A 16,740-nucleotide genomic window follows, 5' to 3' on the forward strand; every position below is an offset into this window, starting at 1 on the left:
CCTGGGAAAATCAGCTCTCATACGTGCTTTCAAATATTAAAGTGAAACAAAGCAAAATAGCAAGGAAGGAAGGACAGAAGGAAGAAAACTCATTAAGTGCAGCAAGCCTAAGTTATTTTCTAACTTCAATAAAAATACTGAAAAAAAGAATCCAGCAAGAACCCACTTAACACCTGGCACTGGGAATGAAATGGGCAGGGGAGGCACAGCGACAGGGAAGGAGACGCTGTGTTTCTCATTTTCTATTTTCCACTCTGGATCTCTGCAAAGTTCTTCAACAACACTTTGTCATAGTTTTTCCTATTCTTATTAATCTAAGAACTCTTTACATAGTCAGCTAATCAAGAGACAGGATAGACAAAGAAGTAATACAGATGTATACAATATCGCTCGGTAAAGTTTAAAGCACCATCAATACTCAACAGATGCCTCTAAACAAGTACATCACAGTTCTAAATAACATACTAAAACTTTAATCTAAAAGATTCACACAAGTTTCAAATAAACCACCTCCTCTGTACAGAAAGAATATTGTCATTTTCATTCAGATTTCTGAAATATATTCATCATGCAACTATATTAAGTTAGAATTAGTAAATTATAAAAATAAGGCAGAAAGCAGATTTAGAAAAATTCCCAAAAGACCAAAATTAGAGAATATATTCAAAGGAAGTATTGGAAAGATTAAAAAAATAATGGAAAAAATACTATCAGCCAGGAAAATAAACAAGTTAATAACTAGCACTTCAAATAGATCAGCTGGGCAAACCACATAAGCTTAAATTAAAGCACAACACTGACACACTGTTTTTGAACTTACCTCAATTCTAGACCCTTCTTTTCCTAACACCTCAGCTTCACTGCTGCATAACCCCCACTCCCGCCTCAATTTCCTCTTCGGGAGCCTTTTCCTCTCTGTGGTTATTACTGCTACCTTCATCTAGATGGAATCTGAACAATTGCAATTCTCTAATATTCTAGCTTTCCTAAACATATTCTACCTGAAATAGTCTTCTGTTGTTTGGTGTGGGGCTAGGAATCAACCCCAAGGCCCTGCACAAGCCAGGCAAGTGCCCTACTATAGAGCTGTACCCTCAGCACCCCTAAAGTAGAAACTGTCTTTTCCTGATTAAAATCCTACAAAGGTGCTCACAGGTAAAGTTAAACTTCATATTGTACAGAGTGCTAGGTTTGGCCTGTCTCTCCAATTTTTTAAAAATTTCTGTTGTTGTTTTGTTTCTTGAGATAGAATCTTACAATGTAACTCTGGCTGGCCTGTAAGTCATTATATAATCAGGCTGGCATTGACCTTAGAGATCTGCCTGCTTCCATCTCCTGAATGCTGGGATTAAAGACGTGCACCACTATACCTAGCTATTTTAAATGTTTATTTATTTATGTTGCATGCATGTACTGATCAAAGGATAACCTGGGAGACTTAATTCTCTCCTATCATTTGTGTCCTGGGGATAGAACTGAAATTGTCAGGCTTGGTGGTAAGCACCTTTTTAGGCTCAGCTATCTTGCCAGTCCTCCAACTCTATTTTACCGATGCTGGAAACTCAGTCTACTGAACTTCTCTAATCCTCCATCCTCTCGCATTTTAGGTCTTTCTGTTCATGGTCTGAAATGCTGTTTTGCCCCTTTTCACACAGTGCAAGCTAGGCACACTTCAAACTCAATCTAGAAATACAGTGTCCTACGAAGGTGCTAGCTTGAACCAGGCCTTCCTACCTTCACAAATTCATTAGACCCATGAGGCATTGATGTTTTACTCTTAACACTGGGTAACTGTTTGGACCTTTGGGATATGTATTCAACTCTCACCTGATCCTCACTGCACTGTGAGCTCCTTGAAGGCACACATGAATTATCCATGTTCAGGGACTACATCTTCATCCTCTTTGGCACCCTTTGCTAAGTCCCACACACTGCACAATATACTCAACATACAGTCACTGAATGACACACATCATTTATAAAGGATAATATCATAATTAGGATATTTAAATAACAGACTCAGTGCTTCTTTGACCCAATGAACTAAATTACTGATGATAAACCATCTGCTCAGCAGTGATGTCACTGACGGACAGAAGTCTACAGGAGAATGTGGTCAAGTGAATGCTCCCAAATGGTAACACACCAAGTAAGCTACCCAGAAATAGCTCCCATCCACTTCACATAGGGATCAAACAAATCCCCTCATTAACTGACAGCTTTTGGTCAAGCATTTTCAAACAAATGACAAGTTTATATATTTTGTTTTGAAGACTGTAGAATCAGAATTTCACTTCTGTTTTGGAGCTGTGCACCAAGATATACCAGGCACTGTGACACTGCTGAGTGGTGGCATACTCACCAACTGCAGCATACATGCTGCAGCCAAAATGGCGACGACACGGCTGGGTTTTATTAAGACGTCATCTCGATACAGTGATCCAAATGCAACCTGCAGTGCTGAAAGCAAAAGTGCACACACAATGAAATGCTACCTGCAAGTGTGAGCTCCTGCAGAAGCAGCAAGGACATCAGTCTGCACCTGGAGAAGCATCACAGCTTAAATGGCAGGCATTGTTACTGTTACTGATGGTATTAATATAAAACAGTGCTTGCTACAAAGGATTTTGCTACACTCTTCTCTGTCTGATCTTAACAAAGTCAAAGTTAGAATTAAGGCATCCTGGAACACAGTGTCAGAACTGCCTAGCAGATCAATCACTAAATGTAGGCACACAGCCCACCACTCCATGCAGTATTTTCTTTAGGGGAGTAAGCAAGGAGTGCACTCACTGTGTAGCTCAAGCTAGTCTCCCAATTCACAGCAATCCTCCTGTATCAGCCTCCTCCGTGCCAGTATTACAGACCTGTGGCACCTGGCCACTAAGGTCTGAGTTTAACTCCTGGCCATATCTGTGCCAACTCATGCCCAGCTCTTCACAGCTATCTAAGACTGCTCCTCCTCCAATACCACTTTCATGGATGTTTCTCAATTTGCTTTGTAAACACCTCAAGTTTCTTTGCCTATGCAGCAGGCCTTGAGTTTCCCTACTCAGCCTATCAAATGAGATGAGCAGAAGGAGAAGTAGCATAGGAACAGGAGAGGAAGGTCTGTCCTCATAACCACCTACCCTCTCCCTGGCCTTGTGTCCTCAGCCACAGAGCTCTGACACAGCCTTCTATATAATTCATATGCTTATTGCTGCACATAAGATCTTCACACATTATTTTTCTTTTTTTCTTTATTTTTATTTTTTGGCATTAACACTTAACTGTATTTCCAACCTTCAATACATCCTTCAAAAAATGTAGTCATACTTTCTATTCCCTCTTCTCACATCATTCATATCCACAGACACATAAGCAGACTGACTGGATTCTTGTGACAGAGACAGGAAGGACAAACAGATAAGCTATAGAGTGAATTAACAGGAAATCTTCCAGTATATAACACAACTTTTTCCTAGCCTATAAGGCTAGGATATTTCTCATCAAAAGAATAGTAAGGTTATGTTCTTATGATTTTTATACACTAATAATTATGGAGGTCATACCTTCTATGTCAATGTTCTGGTCAGGAATCTCCAGTTCAATAATATTCATGCTGGATTCTTTCCAAGAACCACTGAACATGCTAGAAAAGTAGCCAGACTGGGGGGGAAAAAAAGTCAAAGATTACCTAGTACTTTGTCTTCCAAATATTTTTCTCATTTCTAACTCCAAGCAACTACCTAACCAAAACTAATCTAACATTATTTCAAGAGAAAAAGAGCATCAAAACATCTACATGAGAAAACAAATTAAAATACGATCATTACGAGGTAGAGTGAACCAGTGTTCAATTAGATAAATTGCAAAACTAAACCAGATTCTTATACTCTCAGAGTCCCAACCCTGCATCACTATGGAACCTGGGAGTACACACTGCAGCATTTCTCAAAAGCAACAGCATGCACAGTGGATGTAAGACTTTGTACTTAGGAGAACTAAGGGGAAAAGTTCTCCTCAAACTAGTAACTTCTTCCTGTGATCCCACAGTGATTAAGGATCCATAGCACTCCCAGATTGGACCAGAAAGAATGCACCCAAAGAAATCAAGACCTACAATTTAGTGTTATGTGGCCACAATGGCTTCTGAATTCCAACATAGGTAAAGTCTATAGTTATCTGCTGGACCCATTCCTCATAAAGAGCACTGTAGTACTTAGAATGGATCAAATATTAACTAATTAAAAGTTTACTCCAGATCAAAAATATATAAATAACTAAAATAGAGGAAAATATAACATTCTTCAGAATTTATGCTCATCTGTTTGCATCTGTGGCTCCAGGACATAGTCAACACTGAATTCAATGCTCAAATACCTCAGCTCCACTGTGACTTGTACATAGGCTGTCACACTCTTTAAGCATCCTGCAGGTCACTTGTCATGGCTAATGTAATGTAAATGCTATATAATAACCACATCGCTTTTTAGGGGTTGACAAAAGCTTTCCATGATCAGTACAGATGCAAGTGTCTTTTTTTTTCCCAAATATTTGTAACACAGAGTTGTTACATCTGAGGTTGTGGAACCTGCAGATACAGAACCAGCTGTTTACCATGGCCATAACAAGGACACAGACAATGGTTTCTGTCTGAAAGTGTTAGCACGGATTGTGAGACTTGAATGATAACTAATCCAGTTTCATAGAAGCCACCTCATCTTTAAATCAGTAAGAGACTGCTTTTTCTTTTTCCTTCCTTCCTTTCTTCCTTCCTTTCTTTATTTTAACTGCTTTTTCTTTTAGGGATTCAAAAGACAAATACAGTAAAGATTGGTATTCTGATTAAATTCTTTAAGATTTTAAAAGGATATCATCTTTCCTTCCTTTCTTAAAAATTTCTGGACTATAGTCATCAAATCAAAGGAAATGTGTTCAAAAGTAAATTTTAAAGTTAATTAAAGTCAGGTAGTGTGATGCATGCCTTTAATCCCAGCACCTGGCAGAGGCAGAGGCAGAGGCAGAGGCAGAGGCAGAGGCAGAGGCAGAGGCAGAGGCAGAGGCAGAGGCAGAGGCAGAGGCAGAGGCAGAGAAATCTCTGTGAGTTTGAGGCCAGCATGGTCTACAGAGTGAGTTCCAGGATAGTCAGGGAAACCATCTCAAAACAAAAATAAAAGAAGGGAAGAGGGACTGGAGAGATGGTTAAGCAGTTATGAGAATTTGCTGCCCATTTTTGAGGACCAGAGTTCAGTGCCCTACACCCACATCAAACAACTCACAATTGCCTGAAACTACAGCCTCAGGGACTCTAATACCTTCTTCTGGGCTCCACAGGAACCACACTCACTGTACTCTCCACAAAGCCACACACAGTACCACACTTAAATACATAAATTTGAAGTGATAGAAATAAAAACAAGTTCTTGAAAGAAAATTACATGTGGAAGGAAAAATTACTTTTCAAGCATTTTCACTGGGAAATTCTAGCTCTATTGTCTTTCAGCCCATTATTCTCTGACAATGAAGGGAGCACGAAATCCATGGGTAAGAGCCCACAAGGTCTAGCACACTGAATAGATGAAAAGATGAGTGAAATAAAACATCAGAGGGGCTTGAGAGGAGGAACTGGAGAGAACAGAGGTTAAATGCACTTGCTGCCAAGACTAACAACTTGAGTTCAATTTCCAGGACTGGTAGAAGGAAAGGATGAACTCCCACAAGTTATCCTCTGACACATATACCCACAATGGCAAGTGTGTGCAGACACACACAAAATAAAGTAGTAAGCTTTTAAAAATTTTTTTTTTCTCATATGAGTGTTCTGTCAGCATGTATGCCAGAAGAGGACATCAGATCCTATTATAGATGGTTCTGAGTCATCATGTGGTTGCTGGGAATTGACCTGAGGACCTCTGAAAGAGCAGCCAGTGCTCTTAACCACTGAGCCATCTCTCCATCCCCAATAAATATCTTAAAAAGAAAAATTGTCTGAGTTCTTAGGACCACATTGTGTTCTATTTTGAAATATTTGAGCCATTTTGAAGGGCAAAATACTGACAGAACTTTTAGCACAAAAGTCAAATAGGCACATCAGTTAAATGATAATCACCACTTGCAGGTCTTGTCTTTAACTCCACTGGATTTTCAGGAAAAGGAACAAGCATTAACTTCTCATTCACTTTCCACAAAGAGCAACATTTCAGAGAAATGTATTCAAGTCATTATTAAAGAAATTTAACAATCTTAACCAGAACATAACAGATATTCTTCCATTTTTCAGCAAAAGGCACTACAACAAACTTCTTGACAATAAAGAGGCAACAGTGGGTAGTACAACCAAGACTTTCAAAACCTGGTTTGCCAGCTGAAGCCAGCTTTCACTCGAAGGGCCCACCATCTTTCTTTCCAGGAGATACTTCACTAGGGGATAGCTCGCTATGAAATCTAACCAAACAGCAGAACACACTTTAGACAGCCCAAGCTTCCTCCAGGCAGCTCCCAGTGCCCAATAAAATACTCACTTGACATAAATAGATTTTGTGCAAGCTCCACTCTTCACCTAGAGCACAGATCTTAATGTCACTGTTCTCACCATTCAAAAACAACGTTTGATAGATGTACTTAGATGTGCTCTTTAATTTTTTCCTGTTAAGAAAACACAAAATTATATAAACAAACTGCTCAGTGGTAAAGCACTAGTATCTCCAGGCCCTGTCCAATGTCAATACATTAAAACATGCAAAATTTCCTTTCCTCCCATTTCTGTAAGGCGCAACTTACCCACTGTGTGAATGACGAGGAAAAGGCATATTAACAGAGGCTTAGGGTTGCTCTTAATAACAGCAGACCAGTGAGGCTGGAGGGAGCTATCTCTAGCCACCCTTTATAAGTTGTTGGTTCTAAGCCAATTTAAGTTATTTGTTCAACAAACAAAGGCAGGTCAGTAATCACACTTTGCTTATTTCTTCGTTTAGAAACCAGTGCTATGAGATGGGCGGTGGTGGCCTTTAATTCTAGTACTTAGGAGGCAGTGGCAGGCAGATGTCTGAGTTCAAGGCCAGCCTGGTTGGTCTACAGTGTGAGTTCTAGGATAGCACAGGGCTACACAGAGAAACCCTGTCTTGAAAAACAAAACAAAACAAAAAAAAGAAACCAGTCCTATGGAAGATTTAATACTGCTCCAGCAAACTGTTATTTAACTATAATCCAGGTGGCAGAATGCTTGACATGAATGCAAAGGCCCTGGTTCAATCCTCAGCAACACACACACACACACACACACACACACACACACACACACACACACACACACACACACAGAGAGAGAGAGAGAGAGAGAGAGAGAGAGAGAATAATTACATTCAAGCTTATTTCAACTCTAAACTTAACTAAAACTTAATTTTAAACTCATTGCTTTTCCCCACTAGACAAATGGTTTGCAACACTACATCACAGCTTTTCAAAACTATACTCAAAGGGTAAGCATATTAGGGGCCACTACCAAGGGCAGAGCCATGAAATATGGATACCCTGTAACCTTACTCAGAGCACTACCTATTATATCTGCAAATACATTAGACTTCTGCATAAGACTTATTGTAATAGAACTGAGTTTTAAAAGCTTCAACCACAGGGTTGAATACTTGCATAGCATGTAGGTCCTTAGGTTCAATGCTCACCACTGTATATACCAGGTATAATGGACAAGTTTGTATTCCCAGCACTGGGGAGGTTTAGGAAGGACAACTAGTAGTTCAAGGCCATATTTTGCTCAATATCAAGTTCAAGGCCAGCCTAGACTACATGGAAACCCTGCCTTAAAAAACAAAAAAACAAAACCCAAAACAAAATGAAAAAACTTGTAATCTCTGCTCCAGATGATCCAGTAAGTAAGAGAATGGTGGTCAGCAGAGGGTGATCTAGTTTTAAAATACATAATTTTTCTTGTTTCTTTTGTCTTTTATTTTTGAGACAGGGTTTTTCGGTATTGTTTTGGAACCTATCCTGGAACTAGCTCTGTAGACCAGGCTGTCCTCAAACTCACAGAGATCCACCTGCCTCCCAAGTGCTGGGATTAAAGGCATGCACCACCAATGCCCAGCTTAAAATGCATGATTTTAAAAGATGTTATTTATTTACTTACTATCTATACACCTGTATACATGCAATGCACATGTGTAGGTGTACATGCTTGTGCATGAAGAGGTCACAAGAAGGCAGTGGAAGTCCTCCTTTCGCTCTCTACCTGCTCTTTTTGTTTGTTTTTTGAGACAGGATTTCCCTGTGTAGCCCTGGCTGTCCTGGAACTCACTCTGTAGATCAGGCTGGCCTTGTACTGGGAGAGTCACCTGTCTCTGCCTCCAAAGTGCTGGGATTAAAGGTATGGGCCCCCACTGCTCAGCTCCACCTGCTGGCAGGGTCTCTTTCTGATAAATTGGAAAACAGGAAAACCCCAAGATTCTCCAGTCTCTATCTTCCACCTTCCCTCAGAGATGGGATCACAGGCATGCGAAGCACACCTGGTTTGATACATGCATGCTGGGTTTATATATGAACTCCAGTTTTCATGATAGTGAAGCAGGTGCTCTTAACTGCTGAACCACTTCCAGCCCAAGCTAGCCTATCTTAAATTTTCTGATGACTTCTGATAGCTTTTCTAGTACTTTAAACTTTTTAAAATTTCTGGGGCTAGACAGATGGCTCAGAGGTTAAGAACACTGGATTCTCTTTCAGAGAACCTTGGTTTGATTTCCAAAATCGACATGGCTGCTTACAGAAGTCTGTAACCTCTTCTAGCCTCTGCAGGTGCTACTGCAAAGCACCCATACACACAACAATAAAACCATTTTAAAATCCCTTTCTAGAAACAAAGTAATTGGTGGATGTGATAGTTTTAATTGTTAACTTGACACACTCTAGATGCACCTGAGAATAAAGTCTCACAGAGAAATTTATTGTCTGAATTGGGTAAGACTTTGGGTTTGTCTGTGGATCGTCTTGATTGTGTTAATTAAGGTGGGAAAACCCATCCATTGTCGATGGTACCATTCCCTTTTTAAAAAGGTTTCTAAACTGTGTAAGCATGGAGGAAGCTTAGTATGCATGTATTAATTTATTGTTCTCCACTCTTGATCTGCATATAATGTGCTAGCTGCTTCCAGTTCCTGCCACCTTCACTCCTCTGTGAGATGGACAATAAACTGGAATTGTGAGCTAAAATAAAACACTTCTCCCCAAGCTGTTTTGTCAGGGTGTTTTATCACAACAACAGGAAAAGAAATTCAGTGTGGTGGTGCAAACCCATAACCTCAGTGCTCCTAAAACAGGAATATCAAAAGTTCAAAGTCAGTCTTGGCTAAATAGCAAGTCTGAGTGAGACCCTGTCGTGAAACAAAGCAAGATCTAGAATCACAATTAGTCAGGGTTCTCTAAAAACACACACACACACACACACACACACACACACACACACACACACACACACGGGACTTATTAGAGTAGTTTACAGGCTGTGGTCCAGCTAATCTAACCAACCTAAGGTTCAAAATTCCAGTAGTTGTTCAATTCATGAGGCTGTCCAGAGGGTGTGACCCAGATTAAAGTTGTATTTTCCTACCTCAAAAGATCAAGATTAAAATCAAAATAAAAAGTGTTCTTACTTCAAATGATGTAATTAAGAAAAAAAATCCCTCATAGGTATACCCAAGCCTTGCATTTCAGTTAGTTCCAGATATAGTCTCATTGACAACTAAGAATAGACTTTCAATATGAATTAGCAATTAAGAAAATGTCCCATATGCATGGGCTGTCAAGTTGACAGCTGGAACTAATTAGAAATACCACTAAACATAAAATAAGGAAAAGAGAAAGCAAGAGACCCAAGGAAAACTCACAACAGGGACATAGGAATTTAAAAAAAAAAAGTATATTCATATACCTGGGATTCTCAAATGACGGCTTATAAAATGATAATGGGGTGCAGTAGCAAAGGGCTACTCAGAACAAGACAGATATATTTAAAGACAAGCATTTGAGTCTCTGGATTGTCAGGATTCACCAATTACCAAGCTGTCAAAAGACTCACAATTAGAGGCCTTCATTATATTCTAAAATACCAAAGGAAAAAATTTAAAAGTTCAGAGGAGGAAAAAATATAGTTACCTATAAAGAAAACAGATTTAGACCTCTTCTCCTTATATTTTGTCTTTAATAGTTAATTTCCTGTTCTTTGTTAGTAAGATTTCTACTAAAATTTCCTTGTACAGATTGCTGTTTCTCTTTTTTTTTAAGACGGGCTTTGTCATATTTCAACAATTATATTAAACAGACATGGTTTACATACTAATCAAAAGGCACAGACTTTGCCTTATTGGAGTAAAAAAAAAGAATTATATACTGTATACATACCTACCTTAAATATAAACACACAAACAGGGGCTGGGCAGATTACTCAGTCAATAAAGTGCTTTTCAGGTATAAAGACCTGACTTGGATGGGGCTGAGCAGGGATGGGGGGATTGTTGATGACAAAAACAAAACAAAACAAAAACCCAAACAACAACAACAAAAAAAAAACCTAGGTGGAATTGTCAGCATCTATAATCCCAATGAGGCAGGTAGAGGGGCAGAAACAGGCAGATCCTTGGACCTTGCTGGCTGGCTAGATTAGCCAATTGGTGACCCTCGAGTTTAGTAAAGAGACCCTGTCTCAAAAAAACATAAGGTGAAGAGCAATACTGAAAGCTCCACTGTTGGCCTCTGGCCTGCACATGCAAGCACATCTGTACATGTATGCATATGTAAAAAGTGAGGAGATGGCACTGGGATATAGCAGTACTAGAATGGATAAGGTGCTGGATTATGGGATGGGAAGTTCAATGTGGGGTGGTTGCTTGATAGGATGTGGGGTGTGGATTGGAAAGGATGGAGCAGGTACATTAAACAATTACCAAAAGGAAGTGGGAGTGGCTAAGTCACTAAGGCCAAATAATGAAGGAGCACATCTTGTGACATAAGGGTCAGTTCATCAAGGAGGTCTAATACTTAGCAAGTGCACAAGAGACAGGCACTGAGGACCAGAGAGGTGACTCAGTGGTGGAGTCCTTACACAGCCCTTACATAACATCCAAGTACAATTCTAGCACCCATAACATGGGGCTCACAACAAACCCCTGTAACTCCAGCTCCAGGCAACCCAACACCGTTCTGGACTCTGCAGGAACGTGCACAAACCCATGTACAGACATACACATACATACAAGTAAATCTTTAAAAAGCCAGGCCCTGCACTTGTGCTCATTCTTAGGTCTTGATACTTGTGCTCTCTCTCTCAACACTCCCCAGCCACTCCTTTCTCTTCCTTCTCTCTGGGGTCTTGAACTCACTATTTGGTCCAACTAAAGATCCTCCTGCTTAAGCCATTAGAGTGTATGTACATATTATATTCAGGCTTGTACCACTTTGCTGAGCTAAATCTGTGGAACTCTATGAAGTGGGAGTAATATTTACATTTTTTGTGTATCCATCTTGTAAATATATTCACACATAAAACCCTAGTGAAAGGGTTTTATATTTATATTAATCTACTTTTTACCTATGATATTTACATGTTGACTCTGCTACTGAGCCACATCTCTAGCACCTATACTTTTCTGTCAACTAAAATGCAATGCATGTGTAGCAAAATACTAAGCAGATAAGTTTTTTAAAATTTCATTGAAAATTCACATGTGTGATTCTAACAATGCCCTTAAAAGAGAAAAAAGAGCAAGCAGATTCCTTATATAAAAATACAGTCTGGTGTAAGCCACATCTACTTCACAAGAAATGATTTTTTTTTTTCCAATTCTTCCCTCAAAAATCTTAGGCAACCCACACAACCCACATCACAGCCCACATCAACAAAGACTTTGTTCTTAATTCGGGCGAATGCACAGTACTGCCAATCTTCACCTGTGCGATCACTGGTCCATCAAGTGAACAACTCAGAGGGGTGTCCATACCAGGCACTGCCATGTTCCTCTCTATACTGACTGAAGGCTAGTGGATGCACATTAAGTTTTCCTGCGGCTACCACTAAGAAAGCAAATACCCAACTAGGCGTCTCAGCTTGAAGCTCTGACATTAAGGAAGCTTCTGGGTAATATGCATAACCCTGGGTTCTTCAGCTCCTGCATTGACCCCAGGTCTGTCTGCAAACATCCAGCTCCCGCGCCGACCCCAAGTCCGTCTGCAAACGCCCAGCCTGCACTGACTCCAGGTCTGTGTGCAAACGTTCAACTCCCAAACTGACTCCAGGTCTGTGTGCAAAGGTCCAGCTCCCACACTGATCCTAGGTCTGCCCCGCACGCGCCGGCTCCCGCTCTGATCTTGGGTCTGCCCCGCACGCGCTCAGTTCCCACCCCGACCTTCCCCGCGCGGCCGCCCCGCACTCTCCCGTCAAGGGCACCGGCGGCTGGGCGCTCGGTACCTGCGCGGCGTGTTCAGCAGCCGCTGCTGCTCGTCACCCTCGTCCTGGTCTTCGTCTGTCTCCGAGTCAGGGTGGCAGTAGCAGAATGCGCCGCTGCTGCGCTTGCGCTTGCGGCCGCCCGGACAATAACAGAAGCCTTGGGCCGCATCCTCGCCAGCATCTGACCTGCGGGCCGCGCCCCCAGAACCGGGCGTAGGTTCGGGTTGATCTGCGCGACCCGCGGGCCGCAGCACCCGGCTGCTTAGCGCGCCCATGGCTCCAGCGCCTAGGGAGCGCCAAGGGGCCACTCTGCCATGCCTGACGCCCCACCGTCTACTCGGCCGCCGCCTCGCGCACAGCCCCAACCGTCACTGAGAACGCAGTCATCTCCATCCTCTGCCCCGCCCGCAGCGCCCCAGCCGGCCAGCTCCTTAAAGCCTCGCCCCCTCGTTCTAGCGACAAAGCGCGCGCCGTAAGGCGCATGTGTGCGGCGAGCCCCCGGAAGAGAAGCAGCTAATCTCGAGGGTGGAGCCTGCTCGGCACGGTCGCGCGTGCGCAGGCGTCGGGCTCAGCCCGGGTAAGGACGAAACTTTAGTGCTTCCGGAATTAACCGAGGGGCGTGAACGCTGTGTGCTTTTGCACGAAGGACCTGGGGACTCTTGTCGTTGATTCTTCCCGCAGGGCTCCTTGAGTCCGAAGGCTTCTCCAGCTCTGTGCAGTCAGTTTGTGGACGGACAGGTCATCAAGGCCTTTACTTCCTTTCCGGGTTCTGGGGCCAGGCTGTCTACTGCTAGGCGGCCTTTACCCAACGTTGTTGACAGACTTCAGTCTGGAACCGCAGCCATCCTCCAGTTCTGGCTCCTTTCTTCTGCCTTGTTTTGATTTGATTATTTTGTTGTGTCAGAATCTTGTATTACATGCTAACATTTGACTTTCTATATAGAATGATCTTGAACTTCTGATCTCCTGTGTCCACCTCTTGAATGCAGGTACATGTCACATCACCGCCTATTCGATTCCTGGGGAATCCGACCCAGAGCTTCATGAATGCTAAGCGAGCACTACCAATTCAGCTACATCCTAGCCTCCGAATTTTTATTTTATTTATTTATATTTTTTTAGGAAGGTTCTCACTCCAAGGCTGGCCTGGAACTCGTAGCACTCCTCCTGCCTCAGCCTCTGAGTGCAGGGAGTTAAGGTGTGAGCACCATTCTATACTTTTCAAACTAAAATATTTATAGGGAAATGTTTCAAATAGAGCCATACAAATGCCCACTATGAGCTTAAAAATTTATTACACTTATTTTGATCCGTTTTCCTTACCCCCTCATCTTTATTGAGATATAACAGAGAATGATAAAAATATGAGAAAACCCCTTCATGTACCCACCCTTTGCCATTTCAGTGCATGTCTTTACATGCATAACCATAGACGCTCTTTTCTGCTGCACATTCAGACATATAATTTAAATGGAATCAGACCTTCCCAAACCCATGATTCAGAACCTTTCTCCTCTCTTATAATTAACTATACTTTGGATTAGATCTTTAGTTATTGTTACCACTCATTGTAAGACCCATGATTTACATGCTTCCTCGTGGGGGTGGGGGCTTCAGTTATTTCTCCTTTAATGCTCTTTCAGAACAGACATGAACATTATGCACAAAAGTTTCATCAAACAGATCCCAGAAACAGATTTCTGGGAAATTTTCAACTCTACAGGGTCTTGCCAATTTTCCCCCAGAACTCCCTTTTGGCAGTGTCTGTACTTAGGAGGCCACTGAGGACTTGTGCTCCATTCATCCCTGAAAATTTCTGAGGCCACTCAGCTGAGGCAGGTCAAAGTAAAAGTTGGAGAAAGAGAATGGTGACTACAAGGGAATACACTGGCATGAACAAAATGCAAAACATGTACATAAGGTCATCCCAAATATTGTCCAGGAGGCCTTGGTGTATGGGCAAGTAGACTAACATGGTGACTCCAAGTGTCACTAAATTCTAAGATGGTAAAACAGAACCATATTGGTCCTTTGGATTACTGAGATGACCCATGGGAATGTCCCTAAGAACCTACCACAGTTACACAGGACTTCCACCCACAGAACAATGGCAGTCAGGCAAGAAGTTATCTAGTTCCCTCTGCTCCTTCCCTGCTGTTACAACCCAAGCAGGAATGATGGAGAAAGAAGAGAAGCAGCCGACCACCTCCCCTCCCCAAGCCAGCTTCCCACCAGCAGCAGGCCAGAACAGACCAAGGGAAGAAATTTCAAATTGCACTTGGAATTTTGACTTATTATGTTGGTGACTGAAATGACATTGTTTTGGGACCTTAAGGAGCTACACAGTAGGACTTCTGAAAAGCTAACCATGAACAGAAAAATTGTGACTTTTTACCCTCCCTCTGAATTTACACTTCAAGACAAGAAAAATCAGTTCACTGAACTCACTCAGCCACAAAGCACTTTACCAACCTTTGAAATTTGTTTTTAAAATTCTAGCTAAGATGTCATTTAAAGGTAAAACCAAGACAAAGAACCTCATAATGCTTTCAAAACATAATGAAGTTGGGGTAGAGATTCCACAGTCCTGAGGTGGTAGCGTTGATTCCTGAATCTGTGTTAATTGGAATGACTGGTCGTGTAGGTATGTTGTCAGTGATCCCCACACCAAAGTGCAGTCCCCATTGCAGAAGGAACAAAGGGATTTGTGTGTGTGTGTTCTTTATACGACTATAACTTTTGTCCTTTGTAGTGCTATTAAAAGCAAGGTATAGCTTTATCCCACGGAGCTACATCTCTGTCCTTAAATGTAACATTTACTATAAGTGCTCCACTGACATAGTATCACTCAGAGAGCAAGCTACCATGTTGTTAAATATCATTGAGTAATTTTGACATACATAAATGTTAACGATTTTGTTTGTTTTTGTTTTGGTGTGAGAGAAGGGTGCATTCCTTTTTCTCACCACCATGTGGGTTCTGGGGATTGAACTCCGATGGTCAGCCTTGGTTGTTAGGGTTCGAAACAAGGGCCTTTACCCATTAGGCTATCTTAATGTCATCATTATTTATTTATTTGGGTGTGTTTGTGTGTGTGTTTGAGAGTGGCTGTGTGTGCCCATGTGGAAACCAGAAGTTGTTATCAGTGTCTTACTCTCTACATCCACCTCCTCCTCAGACACAGAGTTTTCACTGAACCTGAAGTTTATTGACTCATCTATAAGGGCTGCCCACTGATCCATTGGGTTGCCCACATTCCAGCTTTGGAGCTACAGGCATACATCCTTTGGCTGTTCCTGCCCTTCACATTGGTGCCAGGGATCCAAACACTGCTCTCATGCTTGGGCATCAAGCATATTACTCACTGAGTCATTTCTTCAGACTTTAGTTTGCTTTTTTGAGACAGGGACTCATGTGCTCAGGCTGGCTTCACACTGGCTATGTAGCTAGGGAGAGCCTGAAGTTTTGATCCTCTTGCTTCTACCTCCCCAGTGTAAACATTGGTCTTACAGAAACCAAATAGAGAAAGAATACACATGCCTTTAAAGTCACCATTTTTAATAAAAAAAATTATCATGTTGTATATAACCCAAACTTCCAAACATGTAGCACCATTTCTGAATGATTATAAGATCAAAAAGGCACAATGGGAATCAAATCAACAATCTAAAGAGATTAATTTTAGCAGAAAAAAATTCATTAGGTCAGCTACAATCCAGAGCATCATGTCCCAGAACAACCTCAGTTAAACCTTACTCTTTCCCATCACTTTGGAGCAAGATTAGGACAGTAACCCTAAGACTGTGGAATGCTTAGTGTGTGTGATGAACAGACACATGAGCTCTGTTTAACCACGCTTGAAATTGAACTTGTTTGATGAGTTGGTGACTTTGCTACACTTCAATGCAGGAGATGAAGCCTGCCATACCAAACGCAATAACTATCAGCTACCTTGATAGACAAAGCCAAAGAAAGGAGGCTCATGAGAAGTTCAGACTACGGCTGTGTAAAATAGGAAACCGGATGGAAATTCTTAGTAGCAGATGCCAGTGTCCCTCATGAAGAAATGACTGGCTTTCCAGAGAAGAGAACCACTTCTGTCCCATAAAATTCTTACTGAAAAGAAAACCCCAAAGGATTTAGTGCATTCAATCCTTGCAAAACATGCACGAGGAAATAATCTGTTCAAGACGTGGAGGACATTTTAATTTCTAATTCTAAATCTCCATTTAGGTCTTTAAAACTTTGAAAGAACTAGTTTAAAGCATCAAAATGATTAATTATAAACGATAATAACACAGGCTGGA

At 41.6% G+C, this 16,740-nt stretch overlaps 1 protein-coding gene across 1 annotated transcript in view; it reads right to left on the reverse strand.

Moving 5' to 3' along the window:
- The window catches only part of Gmcl1 (germ cell-less 1, spermatogenesis associated), a 36,506-nt gene extending 23,613 nt beyond the window's left edge, over positions 1-12,893 (reverse strand). Inside the window, exons 1-4 of the mRNA XM_051203283.1 lie at positions 12,455-12,893; positions 6,507-6,630; positions 3,555-3,651; positions 2,363-2,460 (exon numbers count right to left, since the gene is read on the reverse strand). Coding sequence (XP_051059240.1) covers positions 2,363-2,460; positions 3,555-3,651; positions 6,507-6,630; positions 12,455-12,708 — 573 coding nt within the window. The 5' untranslated portion in view covers positions 12,709-12,893. The remainder of the gene's footprint in view (positions 1-2,362; positions 2,461-3,554; positions 3,652-6,506; positions 6,631-12,454) is intronic.
- Positions 12,894-16,740: the final 3,847 nt, after the last annotated feature.

This window comes from Phodopus roborovskii, unplaced genomic scaffold, assembly GCF_943737965.1.
Source record: "Phodopus roborovskii unplaced genomic scaffold, PHOROB, whole genome shotgun sequence".
Classification (NCBI taxonomy): Eukaryota; Metazoa; Chordata; class Mammalia; order Rodentia; family Cricetidae; genus Phodopus; species Phodopus roborovskii.